This window comes from Eriocheir sinensis, unplaced genomic scaffold, assembly GCF_024679095.1.
Source record: "Eriocheir sinensis breed Jianghai 21 unplaced genomic scaffold, ASM2467909v1 Scaffold594, whole genome shotgun sequence".
NCBI lineage: Eukaryota > Metazoa > Arthropoda > Malacostraca > Decapoda > Varunidae > Eriocheir > Eriocheir sinensis.
The window spans coordinates 232,631-255,833 of NW_026111936.1; the positions used below are offsets into that span (position 1 = coordinate 232,631).

General features: G+C 41.1%; 2 protein-coding genes and 1 long non-coding RNA gene across 5 annotated transcripts in view; 2 read left to right on the top strand and 1 right to left on the bottom strand.

Moving 5' to 3' along the window:
- Positions 1–7,760, top strand: part of LOC126993265 (uncharacterized) — a 28,180-nt gene extending 20,420 nt beyond the window's left edge. For all 3 annotated transcript variants that reach the window (XM_050852219.1, XM_050852221.1, XM_050852220.1), the window contains exons 12-14: positions 3,914–3,993; positions 6,804–6,933; positions 7,452–7,760. In XM_050852219.1, the coding sequence (XP_050708176.1) occupies positions 3,914–3,993; positions 6,804–6,933; positions 7,452–7,585 (344 nt within the window). In that variant the 3' untranslated portion in view covers positions 7,586–7,760. The remainder of the gene's footprint in view (positions 1–3,913; positions 3,994–6,803; positions 6,934–7,451) is intronic.
- Positions 7,761–7,783: 23 nt separating this feature from the next.
- Positions 7,784–8,769, bottom strand: LOC126993266 (uncharacterized). The gene is made up of 3 exons (XR_007747574.1): positions 8,645–8,769; positions 8,288–8,389; positions 7,784–7,879 (listed from the first exon to the last, which is right to left on the bottom strand). It is a non-coding gene; the product is annotated as an uncharacterized LOC126993266 (long non-coding RNA).
- A 2,390-nt stretch (positions 8,770–11,159) lies between these two features.
- LOC126993267 (E3 ubiquitin-protein ligase TRIM71-like) lies at positions 11,160–15,353 on the top strand. Its single transcript, XM_050852222.1, has 3 exons — positions 11,160–11,300; positions 14,721–14,881; positions 15,162–15,353. The coding sequence occupies exons 1-3, from the start codon at positions 11,261–11,263 to the stop codon at positions 15,318–15,320; spliced, it is 360 nt and encodes a 119-aa protein (XP_050708179.1). The 5' UTR covers positions 11,160–11,260; the 3' UTR covers positions 15,321–15,353.
- The last annotated feature ends 7,850 nt before the right edge of the window (positions 15,354–23,203 follow it).

Consider the following 23,203-nt stretch of genomic DNA (forward strand, 5'->3'; position numbering starts at 1 on the left):
GGGGGACGTTGCGGAGTAGTGAACCGATAGTGGTCACTGTCTAAGGTCTCAACACACAGAAATTAATCTACATAGAGGAGAAAGTCGTGTAGTGCGGCGACTATGCCTGCTGAACGAGTCTCCCATAACCCACTTAGCCAGTGGGGTACCTCTTTGGCTAACTCGGTAAGGAGTGGCTCTCCCGTCACGTTGGTCGTGGGCTCAATCCCAGGCAGCTGGCGAATACCCTCACCTTATCTTGATTAATTTCTCGTGTGTTGCAATACAGGTAACTCTCGATTTACGCGAGTTTGGTTTACGCGTTTTTGAAATAACGCGGGGTCCAAAATCCAAAAAAAAAAAAAAAAAATTTATTTACACGTTTTTTCCACTTATACGCGATATTTTATGGAGTGGCCACCAGATGTCTCACGCAACTGGACTCACATAGCGCCACGGCCACACAGCAGAGCTCAGTTCTTCACGCGCGCCACTTGAACAACAATACAGTACCCACGCTGCCACGCTACTGAACAATAGGGGTGGGCAATTACCGGTACTCACGGTACTAGCTATATGGTACAGTACCGGTACCAGACTGCTCGGTACCGGTACCAATACTAGCTAGCCACTCATGGTGTCCCTCATTTCTTCCTCACACGAGTGAGGCTGAGACTGAGTGCCTGAGTGGATATCTCGGTGATATGGATATTCTCTCTCTCTCTCTCTCTCTCTCTCTCTCTCTCTCTCTCTCTCTCTCTCTCTCTCTCTCTCTCTCTCTCTCTCTCTCTCTCTCTCTCTCTCTCTCTCTCCACTGAATGAAGTGAATAAGCATATTATTCCCACCATCACTCGTAGGTTATGACAGAGAACTAGGCAAGACACAATTCACACGTTTCTGGTGACACGCGGCATGCAGCTGTTTGTTGTATGGGTGTGGTTGTGTGGTTTGTAAACAATGCAAATGGCGGCCTGGCTGGTATTGCGCGAAATATCTCCTCGTACAAGACTCATGATATACAGTTTCTGATATCATATTTACCCCATCATTCTCACTAATATTAATAATTAATAATGAACACATGGATATTTTTTTCCAATATTATTTTTTATGTAGCTTGTACTGCTCCTTAGTCATACAATCAAGCCACCTGTGACATCAAGATCAAGATCATACAAATGGCGCCCAACGGAAAAACGGGATAACAGCAAGGCATGGGCAATCCTCCATCGATTTTAGTATGGTAGTTATTAGATCGCCCTGTATTCTATGGTAACATATTATAAGACAGCTACGGACTATGAAGGATTATATACAATGATAAAGGAAAGTTTGCCGTTGTTATTGGATAAGACAAAAAACAGACCATTAAAAACACCCCAAAGAAGAAAAAAATCATTAAAAATTTGTACATTCGGCGTACAAGGCGCAGGGCTAAACTTTCAGGCATTTTTTTGAGAAAAAGGTGCGCGCTATACGCTGAAAAATACGGTATTTATTTTTCGACAGAAACCTACCTCTTGTTTGATTTACATTTTTTTTGATTTACCTCTCAAGAACGACCTCTCGAGAGTTACCTGTACACGCAGAGGACGTGTAGGAAAAATAGAAAAATATGCTCTCGGGGCATGACACACCCACACCCAGATTGAAGAATGTCATGCAAGTCAGGCCTTCAACCATATGTGCAAGAACATGTGTTGTTATTTGGTGCTGGCTTCCGGCGCATGGACACAGTTATCTTAAAAAATATGAACGTATTTCAATGTTTAGTCCAAGAAAAAGAATGCTAAAAATATTAGTGACTTTTTGGAATGAAGTATTCTTAATGAAACACAATAATTACATTACCTCCTACTAGCCAAGAAACATACTGATTCCACGTTTTGTGGAGATGTTGGGTGCGTGCATTGTCCTGTTTGCAGCAGGGCGTTTCAATGCCTATTAATACTAGAATTTTAATTTTCTCTTAACTATCTTGGGAAGAAGGGTCACTTAGCTAGTTTTCAATGCCATTTCACAAAGAAAAATTGTCATTGATTGCCCAAGTAATGTAAGATGATTTGTATATATATGGGCATAATGATACTAGATTTATGATATTACAAACACTACCTAAAAAGAATTGAAACAAACACCACCTAAAAAGAATTGAGTTTGAGTAAAAGTAAATATTTTTAACAGCTTTATGGCTATGAGAGGAGTACTCTGATGTACGTTCCATGCTCTTTTCTTAGTCTCAAAATGCAGTGTAATTTTGCTGTTTCTCGGCCACTTCTCGGCTTTCCCATAGCCGAAGCCCACGGGTTAATGATCCTAAACAAACCACTCCTACATTGGTGACTCTGCATTACTAAACATCTTTTTTTTAACAGAAGACCCTCCCTACAGCAATTAATGATTCTAGGCTGAACCTCAGATCTTGCTATCACTTCCAAATGGGGCAGGAGAAAGGTGTCATTCAATTCCTGAAAACTTGGTTTTTCTACCTGTCAGCTGAACACAATCTTCCAAACACCTATCCCGCATAACACACAGCTATCACCTTCTTCTACAGCAAACATTCTCGGTCTATCCTTGACTCAAAATCTTTACTGGAAACTTCATATTTCTTCTTTCGCTTAATCAGCTTTCTTGAGGCTTGGCGTTTTGTATCCTCTCCATCAATTCTTTCCCCCTCTCAGATGCTGTCCAGGTAAAGGGGCCTTGTCTGCCCTTATATGGAGTATGCATCTCATGTGTGGGGGGGCTCCACACACGCAGCTCTAGTAGATAGAGTGGGGTCAAAGGTTCTTGTGTCAACAACTCACCTTTTCTTGTTAGCATTCTCCTTCCTCTTAACCCATCCGCTGCGATCAGCATGGATTTGGCTTTCGCTGGTAGCCTGGTAACATATACTCCCAGGTCTTTCTCTGCCTCTGGTGAATAGTGGAGTGTTTCATAATTATGTGGTACTGGTATGCTGGATATCCCCTTCCTGGGTGCATGGCTTTTTCTTCATTGAATTGTAGCAGCCACTTTTTATTCCATCCCTGTAGATTGGTGATGCCTTCTTGTAGTCAATCCACAGTCAAGGGGTTAAATTCCGCCACAATATGTTGCTTCTCTTTCTATCCTCTATTGACATTTTGATGCTCTTCTGAGGGGGTGGCTGAGTCGACAGAGTGACGGCGCCGCGTTCAGGAAGACGTGAGTTGAATTCCCGCCCAGTGCCACCAAGCTGGGATTTTTCAGCCGCCGCCGAGTGGCTTAAAACTACCCACATGCTGTCCAGAAGACCACCTATCAACCCGGACTCTAGATTCTAGGATTAAAGATGAGCTCTGGGAGGGCAGCATGAGCCAATGCAAGATGGTGCCAGAATGGGCTGGGCCGACCATCAGGCCCCACCAGGAAGAAGCCTTGGGTCGACCATCAAGCCCCACCGGGAGAAAGCCTACCGCCGCAATAGGCCGCGATGTAAAAAGAAAAAAAAAAAAAAATGCTAATTGCGTGCTGCTCCCCTTCCCACAGCCCTGCATAAGAGTATCCATCTCCCTTATGCAAGAGTTAACTTTTGTCAGAGCAGCGTCTTAGTGGGCTTTTTTGCGGCTGCATTTGTTTGTTGCACTTTCGCTGGTTTCCTTGCTCTAAAAAATTAAATAAATAAACAAATAGAATTATGTGCAATAAAAAGTGACATTGAGCTGGATGGCATTCATAAGATGATGGAGGAATGACCACTCAATAAACTTACTTATTGTTTTACCAGCTCGAATATTAAATGCCTATATCTTTTGAAATGAAGGGGTCAATGAAACTAAAAATTAGTCCCTGGAGAAAAGAAATAATGAAACAAACTCAGAAGGATATGTAAGTTAATAGAAGGTAGTTTATATCACTATCATCGGGAAGTACATTATGACTTCACCCAATCAAATAATCTCTTTTCAGATATCTGCCGTCGTCATCCAGATGATCTTGAGGAGTCTGCCCAAAATGGCTTCCCTAAGATTTTGGCAAGTCTTACTAAGGTGAAGACAATGTTTAACTAATTTCTGTAATTACTCCCAAAGACCTGTATTTTTTACTTGGTATTAGAAAGTTCTTTGGGTCTGCTATGGGTAATTCATTATGATTTAAAAACGTTATGTTGATCTCTCTTGGGCTGGTTGGTAAGTTCATCTTCAGGAGTTCTTTGTTCTTACCAGTGGATAGCAGTCAGTCCAATCCCTGATCTGCATTGGTTGGACGGGGCCTGCCACCCTTCCTTGTAGAAAGCATCACCCAGCTATGAAAACAAACAAAAAATAAAGGACACAGCATAATTGAAAGTAAAGGTCAGAGTCAAAACAGATCTGTAATTTTGTATTTAACAAATCCATCCAGTAGTGAACAAGCGGACTGGACTACTCAAAAGTCTGCTTGAAAAATGTGTCTGCTAAGTGGCATCAAGCACATATTATCAGGCACTGTACAGTTATTGAAGGCTCACTTTGCTGGCAGAATAATCATATAACCACAACACTACATCATGAAATAATATCAAATTTATGCTGGATACTGACCAATCCTTTCTCTAATACTTTGTTAGGAAGCCTTTCCTCTTAATCACCTCATTTAACCCCTGTGGAATGCTTTCTGAAAGGTTTCTCAGAGTAGCTGAGTTGAGCACCTCCCATGCTCGCTGCAGTTCTGCTTCCAATTTTGAGATTGTTGACATGTCTGATTCCCTTATCTTGGATTTTAATATTGCCCAGAGGTTTTCTATTGGTTACAAATCTGATGCATTCCCAGGCCAATCAGGAATCCACCCAGTTCCACAGTCCTGAAACCTGGATTTGATGACCTTGGCGGTGTGAGTTAAAATATTTCACAACCAGCCTTTTCAAAAGCATTCTCTAAATGACCATTAAAGATCAAGTAGTTTGCTTCTTTATAACCTGTTTCACCTTAACCCCTTCATTATCGATGGTGTACCATAGTACTTAATATAAAATTTTGGCTAAGGAACCGATGAAGTACACGCGTACATCATTGTTCATTGACGATACACAGAACTTCATTTTTTCGGCTTGTATGGATTTTATGAAGCAGTGACAAACTGACTAGTTGGCACCTTGTGTTTCAAGGACATTAGGGACGTCTGCCTTAGGGGGTACGATGTGAAGCCTGGGGGTGGTGGCGGGCAGTGTGTGATTGACACGTGTCGCGTCATGGCGTCCCTTTCTCTGTCCGATAGTGATTCTGAGCGCAATATGACATGAAGGTGACTTGCAAGGGTCAGATGATAATGAAACTCAATCAGAAGGCTTCATAAGTGACGCGGATGAAGACTTTTTTTTTTTTTTTTTTTTTTTTTTTTTTACAAAAAAAGGAGGCTCAAAATTACACTTTTTCTGTATAATTATTCTAAGAGCCTGTGTATGGGACAAATTGAATTGTCGAATGTTGAAACATAGAAGCATACAAATACAAAATACAAATAAGTAAAGAAAAAACATGTAAAAACAATATAGAATAATGTCAGTTTGTCACTTTATATTTATAGTTTATAGCACTAGCGCACTTGGGTGTCCCTCACGCCACCTGTGAGCAGCCAGCTTCACCTGCTGCGTACTCATGTTCTCCACTTGGGGAGTGGCTGCCGTGAACATGTTCCACAGGCGTGTGGTCCTGGCTGTATAAGTGCGCTGGTGCTGCCTGGAATGTGATCGAGGCACCCCCACGAGCTGGTCACCGGAGAGTGTAGTCCGGGTGAACCTCTGAGCAGCGCGTGGAGGGAGCCTCAAGCTGCTGAGGTGGGGAACCCCAGTGGGGGAACACCAGTGGGGAACACCAGTGCTGAGACATCACGGTGGTGCTCCAGCGATGTCACAGTGGCAGACTCCTCCTCCAGGTGCTCGCTGGCCTCCACCAGACGCAGTGCTCGTTGCTGCACTGCGTCGAGCCTCTGCATGTGGGTTGCAGCACTCGCCATCCAGCACAGGGCACCGTAGTATCTGTGCCTTGAAGAGAGTGAGGATGCCCCGTGGGTCGAGGGATCTCGCTACTCTTCGCAGGGCAGAGACTCGCAGGGAGGCCTGGCGGGCAACAGCTCGGACGTGGAGGTCGAAGAGCAGGCTTTGGTCCACAGTCACTCCCAGGACCTTGATGTGGTCCTGGAGGGGCAGAGAATGACAGTGAGGCGATCCCTTTGCTGATCATCGTCCTGGCATTGTTCCTGCCTTAATTGAGGATTTTTCTGGTGTTCATCCTGATGTACCAAGGAATGACATGAGTGCTTTGGACTTTTGATTTAAATAGTATACATCTCGTGAACAAAACTATCAGAACACGTGAAAAAAATACATAAGGACTAAATATGGGTGTAAGGATAAATATAATCTACCCCCATGGAATTAGGAGAAGCACGCGAAAAACTCTGTGCAGGAGAGGGGGGTGGGAAGCGTGGGGATCACGGAGTCGGTAGCAAAGGGGTTAAGGCAACATGACAAGGTCACTTACACCACCATACCCCAAATTCCTAACAGCAAGGGATTTAGTTCCTTGTCTCCTTGCTGTTAGGGTTGGATTAGCATCCACTTGCATCTTTAGCAGCATCAGTCATAGAGACTGCTTCTTGGGGACACCACCCCAATGACACTTATTTGGGATCTACCCGTCCGGTGTATGGGCTTATTCCTTGCTTATCTCACTATTGTACCCAGCTAAATGCATTTAAGTATAAGCTATACATACATTTATAGAGAAGATTAAGTTGAGGTTGTTTGTGTGGAGTTTCTTCTTAGCCTTCGTAGCCTTAGCCTCTTGCTAAATATCTGAAGGTATCAATTCATTGCAGGATCATCCAAAGAAATTAGAAGACTGTTCAGATGACAAGACAGTAATCATGAAGGATCTGACAGTTACCATCACCAATGACAAGACCTTCCCGTGTAAAGATAAGCTGAAGCAGAAAAAGAGTCTGAGTGGTGAGTATGTACCCAGAAAATGTTTCAAGAATACTTGTTATTGAAAGAATGCTTGTATGTTATTGTATCTGTGGTTGTATAATTGGGACTGATAAATGGCTTGAGTGTGAAATGAATGACGTGCATAAAACAAAAAATTTAACCCCAACCTTGTTAGGAAGCAAGGTACAAAGTATTATTAAATATATTTGTAAGCACAAGGCCAGTGATACAAATTCAGACAAACCTAAGTGCTCATTTATAAAGAAACAAGAAATGGGTGAGTCACTTGCAAGGTAAAGGGGAGTAATGGGTCACTTGTGAAAAGGAATGAGTTGATAAAGAAGTGATGGATGAAGCATTTTGAATTTGTGATGAATGAAGGTGGAGGGAGAGTAGTGGCCAGTAGATGAGTAAAGATTGTGGGAAGTTTCTGCAAATGAAGAGGGCATTTGAAATATATATAAAATCTCTTTTAGACTTTCCAGTAAACTCTGTACTCCTTACTGATTGTAACTTTTTTCCTTTTTTGTTCACAGAACGCACACCTGTGAATTTCGTGGTCAAGACGATGTCGTTCAATAGAGTGGAAGGCCATTTGCTATATTCAACTTCCATCACAAGTCCATATGCCTTGGATCGACCAGTTGGGATTATGGAGCATTCCAGGTAGATATCTGCATGCCACTGAAAAATGAGCTTGCACAAGGTATTTTGAACTGCCACAGGGCTTCACTGAGACTATTTTTCTTTTTTTTTGGTTACTTTATTCTAATCAGTTGGAAATAAAATAGCGTAGCTTTTCATGCTTATCCTGTGTAATTGATCCATATAAAAGAAAATGCTTTCCTCTTTCATGCTTAACCTATGGCTTTGATCCATATCAAAGAAAATGCTTTCTTCTTTCATGCTTAACCTATGGCTTTGATCCATATCAAAGAAAATGCTTTCCTCTTTCATGCTTAACCTATGGCTTTGATCCATATCAAAGAAAATACTTTCCTCTTTCATGCTTAACCTATGGCTTTGATCCATATCAAAGAAAATGCTTTCTTCTTTCATGCTTAACCTATGGCTTTGATCTATATCAAAGAAAATGCTTTCCTCTTTCATGCTTAACCTATGGCTTTGATCCATATCAAAGAAAATACTTTCCTCTTTCATGCTTAACCTATGGCTTTGATCTATATCAAAGAAAATGCTTTCTTCTTTCATGCTTAACCTATGGCTTTGATCCATATCAAAGAAAATGCTTTCCTCTTTCATGCTTAACCTATGGCTTTGATCCATATCAAAGAAAATGCTTACCTCTTTCATGCTTAACCTATGGCTTTGATCCATATCAAAGAAAATGCTTTCTTCTTTCATGCTTAACCTATGGCTTTGATCCATATCAAAGAAAATGCTTTCCTCTTTCATGCTTAACCTATGGCTTTGATCCATATCAAAGAAAATGCTTTCCTCTTTCATGCTTAACCTATGGCTTTGATCCATATCAAAGAAAATACTTTCTTCTTTCATGCTTAACCTATGGCTTTGATCCATATCAAAGAAAATACTTTCTTCTTTCATGCTTAACCTATGGCTTTGATCCATATCAAAGAAAATGCTTTCTTCTTTCATGCTTAACCTATGGCTTTGATCCATATCAAAGAAAATACTTTCTTCTTTCATGCTTAACCTATGGCTTTGATCCATATCAAAGAAAATACTTTCTTCTTTCATGCTTAACCTATGGCCCATATCAAAGAAAATGCTTTCTTCTTTCATGCTTAACCTATGGCTTTGATCCATATCAAAGAAAATACTTTCTTCTTTCATGCTTAACCTATGGCTTTGATCCATATCAAAGAAAATACTTTCTTCTTTCATGCTTAACCTATGGCTTTGATCCATATCAAAGAAAATACTTTCTTCTTTCATGCTTAACCTATGGCTTTGATCCATATCAAAGAAAATACTTTCTTCTTTCATGCTTAACCTATGGCTTTGATCCACATCAAAGAAAATACTTTCCTCTTTCATGCTTAACCTATGGCTTTGATCCATATCAAAGAAAATACTTTCTTCTTTCATGCTTAACCTATGGCTTTGATCCATATCAAAGAAAATACTTTCTTCTTTCATGCTTGGCCTACGTCATTGATCCATATCAAAGAAAATGCTTTCCTTTTTCATGCTTAGCCTACGACATTAATCCATATAAAAGAAAATGCTTTCCTTTTTCATGCTTGGCCTACGACATTAATCCATATAAAAGAAAATGCTTTCCTTTTTCATGCTTAGCCTACAACATTAATCCATATCCCATTGAGACCCGAGAGAAAACTACTGAAGGGAATCACTTCAAACTGATATCCCATGACGTTTGTGAGTGAAATATGAAACAAAATAGTTTATTTCACTATGAATGCATGTTTACTTACAATCCATACTTTCAGATAGTAATTGTATAAAAAAACCCGCGAACTTTGGAAATTGCGAGATAAGTAGCGTCATCATGATGTCTTCAGGACTCAATGGGATATAAAAGAAAATGCTTTCCTTTTTCATGCTTAGCCAATAACATTAATCCATATAAAAGAAAATGCTTTCCTTTTTCATGCTTAGCCTACGACATTAATCCATATTAAAGAAAATGCTTTCTTGATAAGCCAATATGATTTTCATCCATATGAAATAGTTTGAGTGATGAAGAATAACTAGCTACTTTCTTTCCGCACCCTCTCCCATGAATGACTGTGAGCGACTGAGTGCCGCGTGACTCATTATTGTGTGCGAAAGGCAGTGTTAACAACTCACAGAACGCCTCCCTTCCGAATTCCTAACAAATTGTTATTTTTTCTCATCTGCTTTTTTTTTATGCTTGAACTTTGATATCATTGTGTTTATAACTATTTACAGTGTAACAGAGCAGAGGCAGTGAGTAGGATCATGAATTCAGTGACTCAATAGGTTCCCATACAAATGTCTCTATCACTCTTGACGGATGACAAACTAATGATAGGATCTGCATGACTAAGATGAAAAATGAAACATTAGATGCTATGCTAACTACAGTACCCTTCTGAGTATATGGGCTATATGGCGTTGTCGATACCTGTGCGAAGGACAAAGATCCGGATCTTCAAGTCCCTTCAAGTCCTGTCTTACTTTATGGTTGTAAGACACGACACTAAATGGGGACTTCGAGAGGCGGATTGATAGCTCTGGTAATAAATGTCAACGCAGAATCATGGGATATCACTGGAATGACTCTGTGTCAAACCGGCAACTACTCCGTGAGACTGATTCGACATATATTACCTGCATATACGGGCCGTGGCACGTTACCTATAAGCTGATCCTGCTCATCGGGCTGTCTCTGTAAGAGGCAATCCTGAGTGGAGGAGGCCAAGGGGACGCCCACAGAGTTCATGGCTTGAACAAGTCAACAGATCCTGCCGGGAGGTACTCAGAATTGGAAGGGGGCTTGCATGGAGACTTGCCCGGAGGGACCTCCTGGCTTGGTGCCGTAGGGTGGGCGTGCACGCGCCTTCCGCATGCTCCCATTGATTGATTGTTTGATGATGGTAATTTGCTGTATTGCAGGGGTCATCTTAGTGTCGGACACATTTAATGACCGTGTGCTGCGTCTTGATGAGAATGGAGGTCCCATCAACCGCTGGACCATCCATGTCATTCCATCCGACCCTCCATTGGTAGAACTCGAGGATGGCTCCATTGCTGTCATCTGCTTCAACTTCATAGCAGTGTTTGATGCTAAAGGAAATTATCTGAAGGTATTCGGGAAAGAACTCCTTCAGAAACCTTATGGTAAGTGAAGAATGAGATTTTTTAGTCATTTATTTAATCATATATTTACTGTGCAGTATACTGAGCCAAGAATTTTTCTAACACACATCTAAAGAGGATGATAATAATGATAATAATAATAATAATAATAATAGTAATAGACAGCAGCAACAGCAATAATAATGAGTAGTAGTTTATTGATGGATATGCAGCCATGTGGCTGAAAATATGTATAGTAGCACCATCCCTTACTTATGCTACCCACATTATATTGTAGGGAACCATAAATGTGGTAGAAAGATATGAATCTCCTCCATCTTGTTCAGGCATAGGGGGATTATAATGGTGCCAACCAATACCAACATTGTTATTTATCATTCTTTTGTAGGACTGTGTTTGTCTGAAGACGGAAAGCTGATGACAGTGGAAACAGCTACCTTGGCTGGCATTAGTCATTGTCACCCTGTGCCCTGAGCTGGAGTATGAGTTGTCAAGAGTAAGAGTATCACTAGGTCTCCAGCCTCTCCGAGCAGAGCTCAGCAAGCCCAGGTTCATGGCATGCTACAAGGACAAGGTTTATGTGGGAGATTTAGGTGAGTACCATGTTGTCATTGTTAGCAAACCGCCTCTCTTAACTGTTAAGGGACTTGTATTAAAACATGACTACCAGCCGCTTGCTGATTATGTTCTTATGTTCCAGTTCTTATGTCATAATATTTTAATTTGCAGTATGTGTTGTTTCAGAGTTATTAGTACTATAGCCCATTCAAACTAAGTATTCCTCAAGAGCCTTGGTAACTTTTGACAGGTCTTACTCCTTATTTTTATAATAAAGGCAAAAAAAAAAAAAAAAAAAAGGCTCATTAACACTTTAGCGCACGTGGATGCGACATACGTGTCACTGTAATTGTCTGGTCAAAAAGCACGGCTTAAGATTGACACGACTGTCGCGTCACGGGGACAAAAAAATTCACCAAAAATTCTGTAATTCTCATAATATTTTAATTTGCAGTATGTGTTGTTTCAGAGTTATTAGTACTATAGCCCATTCAAACTAAGTATTCCTCAAGAGCCTTGGCAACTTTTGACAGGTCTTACTCCTACTGTAGACAGGCTAGCACATGTCGGCTTGAGGTAAGCTGATAGACCCTTCTTGCTGAGAAATTTTCCTGGGTGACAAAACAGAAAATGTCTATAAAGTTGACTCTCTAGCGGTCGCGGACTTGTTAGTGTGTGGCGGGGGGCAGGGTTCAATATTTTTATTCTTTAAAGCCTAACTCCTCAACTATAAGTCATATAAGAAATCTGAAACTACCATTGTATAGGTAATGATCTGTTCTTTAAGATGAAACCATAAAAAACTATAACAGTTATGGAGATAAGTGGAAAAAAGTGAACATTTTTTGAAAAAAAAAAATTCTTTTTTTTTCTTCAAATTTATGACCGTTTTAATTGGTGTATCAAAATTCGGTTTGTTGCACTAATTAGCTCATAAATGTCCGCTTCTTTTGTTATAGAACACAATTTGTTATATTTTTACTCCTATGTGAAAATGTGAGTTTTTTTATTTCAGAATTCGGTTCGCGTCACTTCAACTCATGATATCTTGGTAAAATATGAAACAAACATTATTTTTTTTTCTTTCCATATGAAAGAGCTTACAATTTACAGTGGAATGTATGTAGTTTCATAAAAGTGAACGGAGCAAAAGATTCGATAAGCGAGTTTTGAAAAAATTATACCGCACGCTCAGTGTAGCCAGTTAGGTGTGCGTTTTGGACGAGAAAATCAAATGGGAGGGTGTGCGTGAAAGTGTTGAGCACTGTTCACTCAAAGAGGAAAATCTCACATATTTGTTCAGAGACCTTGATGCTCACTCCTTGTAAGCATTATAAGTGTTAGGAAGGGGGAAATACAGATGAAGGATGGCTGTTCCAGAGTGTAACAATAAATAAAGATAAAAGAATGCTGGTTAACTTTTGCATAAGAGATTTCAACAATAAAGAGGTGAGCTATAGTATATTGTGCAGCAGAGCTGCAATTAACAGTTCAAAACAGTTACCATGAAAAGTTGTAGAAGATAGGATGAGAGGCAACCTTTTGGCAGAGTAGAAGACTTCCTAAGAGGGGAGGTGATGAGACTAAAAGCTTTTGACTCTACTTTGTCTCAAAGGACTGTGTATACACCCATTGCCGTCTTGATAATACAAGGCCCGACAGCTCAAATTATGAGTCATCCGCGCTCTCCAACTATTTTTTTTAATGCATATCTGTGAAAAAAAAAATTCTGATAAATGAAGGTTTTCCAACATTACTATCTTATAAACATTATCAAATTAGACATAACAAAGAGGAATTAAATAAGATATAGTATAAGGAGAGGGAGAAATATTCACACAAAAAATATATAAATAAATTGAGTCATAACTGGGTACTCCTATTAGTTTGATTTGTCACAGTTTCTAAATATCTCTTTTTGACATTCATAGCGCTGTCGTTACAATTACTACTATATTCAACAAGCCGATCCTCCATCCTGATACTAGGCAACTCAGTCCCCTGCTATCTGGCAACTACGAGTGAGGGGGCTGCTACAATCCTCTTTCTACCATCTCGTTCCTGGGACAAACTATTTACTCATAAAATGGCCACATGGAACTCTGTGTTAACATGGTACATTTTGTCGTTATATTTTTAAGAAGATATAATCGTATAATAGCAATGATATAGTTTACGTTTATAATAAATGTCTTCGAAATGAGACCGAGATTCACCACTCTGCAGTGTTGTCCAAACTGGGTTCCACGTACCCCTGGGGATATGCAGCATAGATCAAAGGACGTGAAAAGACGATGAACACACACACGCACACATACACACACATACACAGCAGAAACTTCCCATGTTCTATGAATGAAAAGAGAGAGGGAGGGATGGACGGCCCCTGACGGGTACCTAGGAAGGATGCATAATGTACGTGTACCTAAATATAATATAATATAATATAAATACAATATAATATTATTGAGTTTAATCAGCCATGGGGGGTACGTAACAGTAGAAGAAGGTAATAAAGGGTACAACAGGTGAACAAGTTTGGACAGCACTGCTCTATAGTACCTAACTTGTAGTTGCCAGATAACAGGTGACTTGAGTTGTCTGTAATAGTATAGGGATGGAGGAATTTGATGATGTTTAGAAGATATTGATGTTGGAAAACCTTTATTTATCACAGAAAAAATATATTTAACACTAAAATATGCATTAAAACACACAAAAAATAACATTTTATTTGGACACACTCGGCCTTACTTGGATGACTCATCATCAAAGAATCCAGCAAGCTGTCAGGCCTTGTATTATCGAGACAGCAATGGTACACCCCCCCACACACACACATGAGATGCATCCTCCATACAAGGGCATTTTGGTAGAATATGTGAAGGAAAAAGACAATGCATAATACCTAACCTTGAGGAATCAGATTTAGCATGAGGTGAGAGATTTTTAGTCCAGAAAAGGCCAAGAATGTTAAGGGGAACAATGCTCTTAAAGATATAATCAGTTTTTACTTATATTGCAATTTATCCATAATTTGGTTACACCATTTCATGCTTGGGAATTTTCTTTCTAAGGTAAAATGGTTTATTTTACCTGATTCAATAGCTCTGGCAAATGGTAATGGCAATGACAGTTGCTGTTTTACAATCACTGCTGAGACTATTAATGAAAACCAAAATTGTCAATCTTGCATGAGGTGAGATTACATAAATATGTATAGAAACAAGTATCACAGGAGCATGAGTAACTGACAACTACATTCATGACAGCAAGAGAGGGATCCAGCTAATCAGGAAAGTCCTAACAAATGCTGCCAAAGTGCCAAAGGAACACAATTTGAACAGATTACAGGTCACTTTCATATCATAAAAAGGGGAGTTGATTAGGCACCTTCCAGGTTTATGAATAATGCATCAGTAAAGGAATAGTTTTATCAGTAATTGGACTTCCAGGGTTGAACTGTGTGTATGAAGTGAACTACACCACCGGATGTTTGCTGAATACATTTGGCAGCGCAGGAACATCTCCCGGGTGTATGGTAGATCCCTCGGGAATCACTTGTGACCCTGATGGCAACATTTATGTTGCTGACAGTCGCAATCACAGAATCCAGGTTAGCTAAAAACACTGAAATTTGCCAAAGTTCATAACATAAATGAAGTTTTCAGTTTTGTTGGTGTAAATTACTCCTGAAAAATGTGTATGTATGAGTATACAAGCTATTCAGTGTCCCTTCAGAGATCAGTAATTAGTGGTGTATAATGCCTGGCATAGTAAAATCTTAGGACACAATTATGTTAGTTTATGTTACAGATTTGCATATTGGCTTAATAATTCAATTATTTCAAGTTTTCTCTTGTTTTGAGTTTAATTTAAATATTTTTTACTTTCAGGTATTTGATTCTTGCAGAAGAGTCATTTGCATCATTGATGTAGACTACCCACTCAATCGTCCTTCTGGAATATATTTGACCAGAAATGAAAATCTGTTTGTGCTCAACTATTGGGCTAATTCTCTGGCAAAGTATCGCTTAAAATATAAATACATCTGAGTACATGTTCATGAATATATAAATCAGTAGTAATTTTGCTCCTCTTCACTCTTTATACCAAGGGGAAATTTTCTAATAAAATAATTCTCGAGTGTTTGAAAGCAGAAAGTTAATGAATCTGAATTTTTTGTAAAAGGATTAGTTAGGATGAGCTCCATATGACATTCTGTTCTTTGAACAAAAATAAACTAATTGAAATCAAGTGATATAAAATGTTTTAAGCAAAGAGGGATGGAAAATCAGGGATCGTAGCATCTGGCAGCCCTTCGGGAGGAGAGGTGTCCTGATACCCTCCTCTTTAAAGAGTTTAAGTCGTAGGCAGGAGGAAATACAGATGAAGGAAGAGTGTTCCAGAGTTTACCAGCGTGAGGGATGAAAGAGTGAAGATGCTGGTTAACTCTTGCATAAGGGGTTTGGACAGTATAGGGATGAGCATGAGTAGAAAGTCGAGTGCAGCGGGGCCGCGGGAGGGGGGGGGAGGCATGCAGTTAGCAAGTTCAGAAGAGCAGTCAGCGTGGAAATATCGATAGAAGATAGAAAGAGAGGCAACATTGCGGCGGAATTTAAGAGGTAGAAGACTATCAGTATGAGGAGGAGAGCTGATGAGACGAAGAGCCACTCTGTCCAGAAGAGCTGTGTGAGTGGAGCCCCCCCACACATGAGATGCATACTCCCGAAGAGCCACTCTGTCCAGAAGAGCTGTGTGAGTGGAGCCCCCCCACACATGAGATGCATACTCCATACGAGGGCGGACAAGGCCCCTGTATATGGACAGCAACTGTGCAGGGGAGAAGAACTGGCGGAGACGGTACAGAACGCCCAGCCTCGAGAAAGCTGATTTAGTAAGAGATGAGATATGAAGTTTCCAGTTGAGATTTTGAGTTAAGGATAGACCGAGAATGTTTAGTGTTGAGGAAGGTGATAGCTGGGTGTTGTCAAAGAATAGGGGATAGTTGTTTGGAAGATTGTGTCGAGTGGATAGGTGGAGAAACTGTGTTTTTGAGGCGTTGAAGGACACTAGGTTCTTCTTGCCCCAATCGGAAATAATAGTAAGGTCTGAGGCTAAGCGTTCTGCAGTCTCCAGCCTTGAGTTGTTAAGTTCCTGAAGGGTGGGTCTTCTATTAAAAGAAGTTGAGTAATGCAGAGTGGAATCATCGGCGTAGGAATGGATAGGACAGTTCGTTTTGGAAAGAAGATCATCAATGAACAACAGAAAAGAGTGGGAGATAGGACAGAACCCTGTGGGACACCACTGTTAATAGATTTAGGGGAAGAACAGTGACCGTCTACCACGGCAGAAATAGAACGGTCAGAGAGGAAACTGGAGATAAAGGTACAGAGAGAAGGATAGAAACCGTAGGAGGGTAGTTTAGAAAGCAAAGATTTGTGCCAGACCCTATCAAAAGCTTTTGATATGTCCAGCAATAGCAAAAGTTTCACCGAAACGGCTGAAAGGATTATCAGGAGTCAGTTAAGAAGGCTAGAAAATCAGCAGTAGAACGCCCCTGTGGAACCCATACTGGGTATCAGATAGAAGGTCAGACGTGGAAAGGTGCTTTTGAATCTTCCGTTAAGGATTGATTCAAAAGCTTTAGATAGACAAGAAAGTAAAGCAATAGGACGGTAGTTTGAGGATTGGAGCGGTCACCTTCTTAGGTACAGGCTGTAATGAAGGCATACTCCAGCAAGAAGGAAAGGTAGATGTTGACAGGCAGAGGCGAAAGAGTTTGACCAGGCAGGGTGACAGCACGGAGGCACAGTTTTAAGGACAATAGGAGGCACTCCATCAGGTCCATAAGCCTTCTGAGGATTGAGGCTAGAGAGGGCATAGAAACATCATTTTGAAGAATCTTTATAACAGGCATAAAAGGAGTCAGAGGGGGATGAGTAGGAGGAATATGCCCAGAATCATCCAGAGTGGAGTTTTAGAAAAAGTTTGAGAAGAGTTCAGCCTTAGAGATAGATGAGACGGCAGTGTTGCCAGGACTGAGGAGTGGAGGGAAAGATGAAGAAGTGAAGTTGGAGGAGATGTTTTGCTAGATGCAGAAGTCACGGGAAGAGTTAGAGAAAGCAAGGTTTGACATTTTCTATTAATGAAAGAATTTTGGTTAGTCGGAGAATAGATTTGGCACGATTTCGGGCAGAAATGTAAAGTTCATAATTAGCATTAGTTTGAACGCTCTGGTACCTTTGTGAGCTACCTCTCTATCATTGACAGCACGAGAACAAGCGTGATTAAACCAAGGCTTTTTGCGTGAGGAGTAGAGAAAGAACGAGGAATGTATGCCCATTCCAGAGACAATCACCTCTGTGATGCGCTGAGCACACAGAGGGGTCTCTATCCTGGAAGCAATAATCATTCCACGGAATCGGAAAAGTACATCCTCAGGTCGTCCCACCGAGCTGAAGCAAAATGCCAGAAGCATCGCCTCTTCGGTGGGTCCAGAGGGTGTTTACAGGACAGGATGCAGAAATAAGATTGTGATCGGAGGAGCCCAACGGAGAGAACAGTTTGACAGAATAAGCAGAAGGGTTTGAGGTAAGGAAGAGGTCTAGAATGTTGGGCCGATTCCAAGGCAGTCGGAATACGTGTAGGGTGCTGGACCAACTGCTGTAGGTTGTTGAGGATAGCAAAGTTGTAGGCTTGTTCACCAGGATGGTCAGTGAAAGAGGATGAAAGCCAAAGCTGGTGTAGGAACATTGAATCTCCTAAGATGGAGATTTCAGCAAAGGGAAAGTGGGTCAAGATGTGCTCCACTTTAGAATTCAAATAGTCAAAGAATTTTACCTAGTTGGGAGAGTTAGGGGAGAGATCAACAGCACAGATGGCTGTAGGAATAGAATGACAGTGCAGTCTTAACCAGATGGTGGGAAATTCAGAAGAGTCAAGGTCGTGGGCGAGAGCAAGTGATGTCAGCAGCATGTAGGCTAACATCCAGCTTTGGATTGAAATTTAGGATAGAGATAGTAGGAGGAACAGAGTAGAGATTGCTGTCAGTAGCCTCAGAAACCTGTGTTTCTGTAAAGAAGAGAAGGTGAGGCTTAGAGGAGGAGAGATGATGTTCCACAGAATGAAAATTAGAGCGAAGACCGCGAATGTTGCAGAAATTGAGAAGAAAGAGGTTCGAGGAGTTATCAAGACACCTCTCGGGTCGGCAGCCAGAAGGGGAGTCCTCCCTGGGGGAATTTGTGGTCCCCCCCCCCAGTCGGGGACTCCGAGGCTTGGTGAATGTGCGCCATTTTGAAATTTTAATTTTGGGAAAAGGTGTATATGTTGTGTGAATGTAGTGTGGTGTGGATAAAGAGAGGATCTGTCTTTAGAGAGCATGCTGAACTACTCTCCGGTGTTGGTGAGACAATAGGGAAACGGTTAGTGAGGACATGGGAAGGGTCTTTGGAGGGCTTCAGCTCCCTTCTCACCTCCCATATATACCTCACCGGGAGTGGCTTGCGCCCGTTCGGTAGGTGTCTTCCTACCTACCATAGATTTGCTATATACTACTACTACTACTACCACTACTACTACTATTACTACTACTACTATAATTTTTTGTATACTACTACTACTACTACTACTACTACTGCTGCTGCTGCTGCTACTATTAATGTATTTTCCCCGTCATGTGAGTTGCAAAGAACACTTTTTCTCACATAACTGTGTTGCAGTACTGAGGCACAAAATAAGAAAACAGGTCAGGAGTTTATGTAATGCAAGGCGGCAAGTAGGCCTTGACCAGGCCGCAGGTGGATGATTCATGTCTTCGGCGACGCAAGGGTGTCACTCAGATGGGTGCGGGGGTGGTGGTGGGACTGGTTGTGTGGCTGGATCGCACTGCTTGTAACGTGTGTGTGTGTGTGTGTAATAGGCAAAGTTTTTTTGTATAGTGAGACTAATAAATTAACTCTAAAAGTGTGTGTGTGTGTGTGTGTGTGTGTGTGTGTGTGTGTGTGTGTCTCACCAGTGCTGCAGGGCCGTGTTGGTCTCGGGGCAGGCAGGAGCCTCGGCCTTGAGTGGGGCGTGGGCTGTTTGTCGGACATGCTGCAAGGGAGGGAGGACGTCAGAGAGAGATAATTAATTATAGGCCATCTGATTATAAATGAATGCTCAAAAAATTGTTACCATCGTTATGTGGCGGGCAGTACTTAATACTCAGCTGGTTGCTTAATGTGTACCAGAAAGGTGTTACCCCAGCCTTAGTCCTCCACTGATAAGACTAAAGAAGAGGCACTTTCTCCAATCTCGAGAGAGAGATTTTAAACTGTTACACTATACTTGGGTGCCAAATCTACACACCTCCACACATAGTTGACAAAATCTGGAGGATACATCCATCTGCACAATGAATGCACAGGCCACCATGAACAAAAAAAAGAAAAATGAAATACATATAATTCTATACTTGTAAACCATACAAAAAATATTTGATAATATAATTTTATATGGAGGGCTTAGCATTTAAGGGAAAATTTCCCACCCATATCAAAATGCCCAGTGTGTGTGTAATTCACTTGGCTTGATCAATGGAAGCTGAGCCTGCCATCACCAGTAAATTATATATATATATATATATATATATATATATATATATATATATATATATATATATATATATATATATATATATATATATATATATATATATATATTGGTAAGGCCGCCTAATATGCGAGAATAAGGGCGGTTCAAAGCCTCGCCAGATATCGCAGAAATTCGCATATTAGGAACCTTAAAAAGTATGTAAATAATGGTATATACGGTCAGCCACATTTTTTTAACTTAGTTTTCAAATGTAATAAACTGCTTTTTCGGGAAGTTCTTTTGGAGTATTGCCTATAATAACAACAACAGCAATCAAATAACAGCCTACAAGGCTAGCTTGCACAGCACAGACACAGCTTGTAGGAGCAATAGCTAGACGCTAATTAGGACGACTGGATGAAGAGAACACGTGATGCCCCCACAGAGCAGCTGTTGCTAGATTGGCGCTTATTGTTTATTTCCTTCCTTCTGGAAGTGAGTAATAAGTAAGTTCATTATTTGCAGGAAATGGATAAATGTTAGCGAAGTCGAAACATGAAATGAATGAAAAAAAACTTTCTCTTAGCTACCGAAGTCAAGTCACCGCTCCCACGGTGGCTCCACCACTCCCCATGGGGGGAGGGAGGGAGGAAGGCAGGTCATATGAGTGTGGTTCCGGTGATATCCCAAGTTCGTGATATCAGGGCACCCCCTGTATATATATATATATATATTAGCACCTCTCGAATTTTGCGCGCTTTGCTTCATTCCGAAGGTATGGCGCTAAACTCGAGGATCGCGTAAAACTCAAGGGTATTGAAAAACCATGTTAAAGCTTTATTGGTCTTTAATTGCGCGGAAAATAATGACATTTTCCGACTTTACCTCTTTAGTTATCACTAATTTTTTTTACTTTGCTCCTTGGTTATCTCAAAATACGTACCGTCAAGCAATAGGCAAGAAATGGGAAGTAAGAACAGATTGTTTTGCTGCAGTTGAAGGCGGGGCTGCCTTTACAATTGGCTGGCAGTTATGAATACACAATTGTGATCCACGTGGGTGTCGCTCTGCCAGCAAGGGCGGTCGCTTGCAGTCACCTGTGCGATACAGTTGACAACCCTATATTTTTCTGGTAGTTTTCTCGTGTGTTATGAAATAATCTGCTAACTTTTCTTGTTAAAAGTCAATGAAATCACTAATATCATAACGATTTTCAATGCCTATTGAACGTAAACCGCTAAGCTGCCAATGCAAAATAGCTCGCAGAGAGGTTCACATGGTGTTTACTTGTTCATATTTCTCTAGTGCTCACAAAGATCACAAGCGGACAGACTAGAACAAACCAGGCAAATTAGTACTTTTAATGCTGTGTATTCCCACAGTGCGCATGCATGGTGGACAGTGAGAATGACTCAATTTCATCGGGGAGATATTTCTCGCAACACCCCGCCAGTGTAGTGGGACCTTCTTCTTCTTTTTGACCTGTAACGCTGTGTATTGCTTCTAGGTCCCCTCCTTCTCCACACTTTTATACTTTCACAACATAGATTTAGTTGCTTATGGTTGAGCTTGAGTTTGATCAGCTACCAATGGCAGCGATCGCCGCTTATGATATTTCAATGCGGAAACTGGTCCGATCGGGTAGTGCGGCAGCCGCGGGTTAGCCTCAGCCCCGCACTTACCACTTACTCAACACCTCGCTCAGCCTGCAGCCGCCACGTACCTCATCAACCAGTTTCTACTGAAATACTAGGTGTACGATCACCTCTACCATTGGTAACGACTCGAAAACAAACAAAGTGATCGCTGTGAAAGCGGCCCTTAGTTACTTAACAATGCGCACTTATACACTTCACCTTTAAACTTAGTTGTTTTTCTATCCTTTTCTTTCCCTTGATTTTGCTTTTCTATGCCCTTTGCAATTTTTTTTCACATATTACTTTTCACCGTCATGCCATGCATTACAGGTCAAAAGAAGAAGAAAAGGAAAACAAACACTGGGAGATCTACAATTTTCATAGATTCTCTGAGATTGGACTGTGGTTCCACAGCACGGGTGTTCTCTTTATCTTGTTAATCAAGCTAGTAGCAAAGCAGCTCAGCCAGTCCATTTTTACAAGTCTCTTGATGGGCCATCTTCCACTGCTCCCTCACTCTCAGCCATCACTGTCACTGCCTCATGTTTGTTTACATGCAGCCATTGTACCCAGGTACCACCACGCTCAGCATTTTCTCACAACCGCTTTTCCATTCATAAGGACAATCCTAACAACTCGGCTCCTGGTTGGGCATACGGGCAACCACGGTTGTCCATAGCCCCAATACGGTTACACCGCCTTTCAAAGCAATGTGAAACTTCAGGGCGTATGGTAATACATGAAGTCATGATGGTAAGAATTTAGGACTAAGCGCTAAATTCGAGGATCACGAAACTTGATAGCGTGAAACTCGAGAGGGCATTGTATATATATATATATATATATATATATATATATATATATATATATATATATATATATATATATATATATATATATATATTTCAAGTGTAAGTCGGGCGGTAGCGCACTGGCCCTGACATTCACCTGCCAAGTGATGGACGACGCTGGGTTCGAATCCCGACGCTGGTTCATCAATCCTCACGCTACCTGGTTTTTTCAGTCACCGCCGAGTGGCTTAAAACTACCCACATGCTGTCCTGAAGACCACCCATCAACCCAGACTTAGAGGAAGCTGTCCAGCTAATCAAGAACGAGTTCCTAAAGGCAGTATGAGCCAATGCAAGATGGCGCTTGACTATAAACACTCATGCGCTAGAACGGGTTGGGCTGACCATCAGGCCCCACCTGAAAGAAGCTCTTGGGCCGACCATATCAGGCTTCCACCAGGAATATGCCTCACCGCTAACAGGCAGCGACGTAAAATGTGTATATATATATATATATATATATATATATATATATATATATATATATATATATATTTTTTTTTTTTTTTTTTTTTTTTTTACGTGTTCGCCTGTAGCGCCAGTATGTTTCTTCAGGGCATGGTGGTTGGCCCAAGTCCATCATGGAGCAGGCAATTTTATAGTGGCTGCCCATTTATTCTTGGCTCATGCTGCCCATCGGAACTCATCATTCTCCTTTTGATTCACTTGGACTGTTTCCCTTCTAGACCAGAGCAAGTTCATAGTTGATCTCTGGGTACTGCTGCTGGAACCTTCTACACACCCCATCCCTTTGCTTAACAAGGAACACAGTAACTGCTTCTCAGTGAAAAAATCCAGGGTCTGCAGCTGAACAAGACTCGGATCTCCGCCCTCTGCCAGACCGTGGGAAGCCTGGCAGCTCAAGTACAGAGCTCT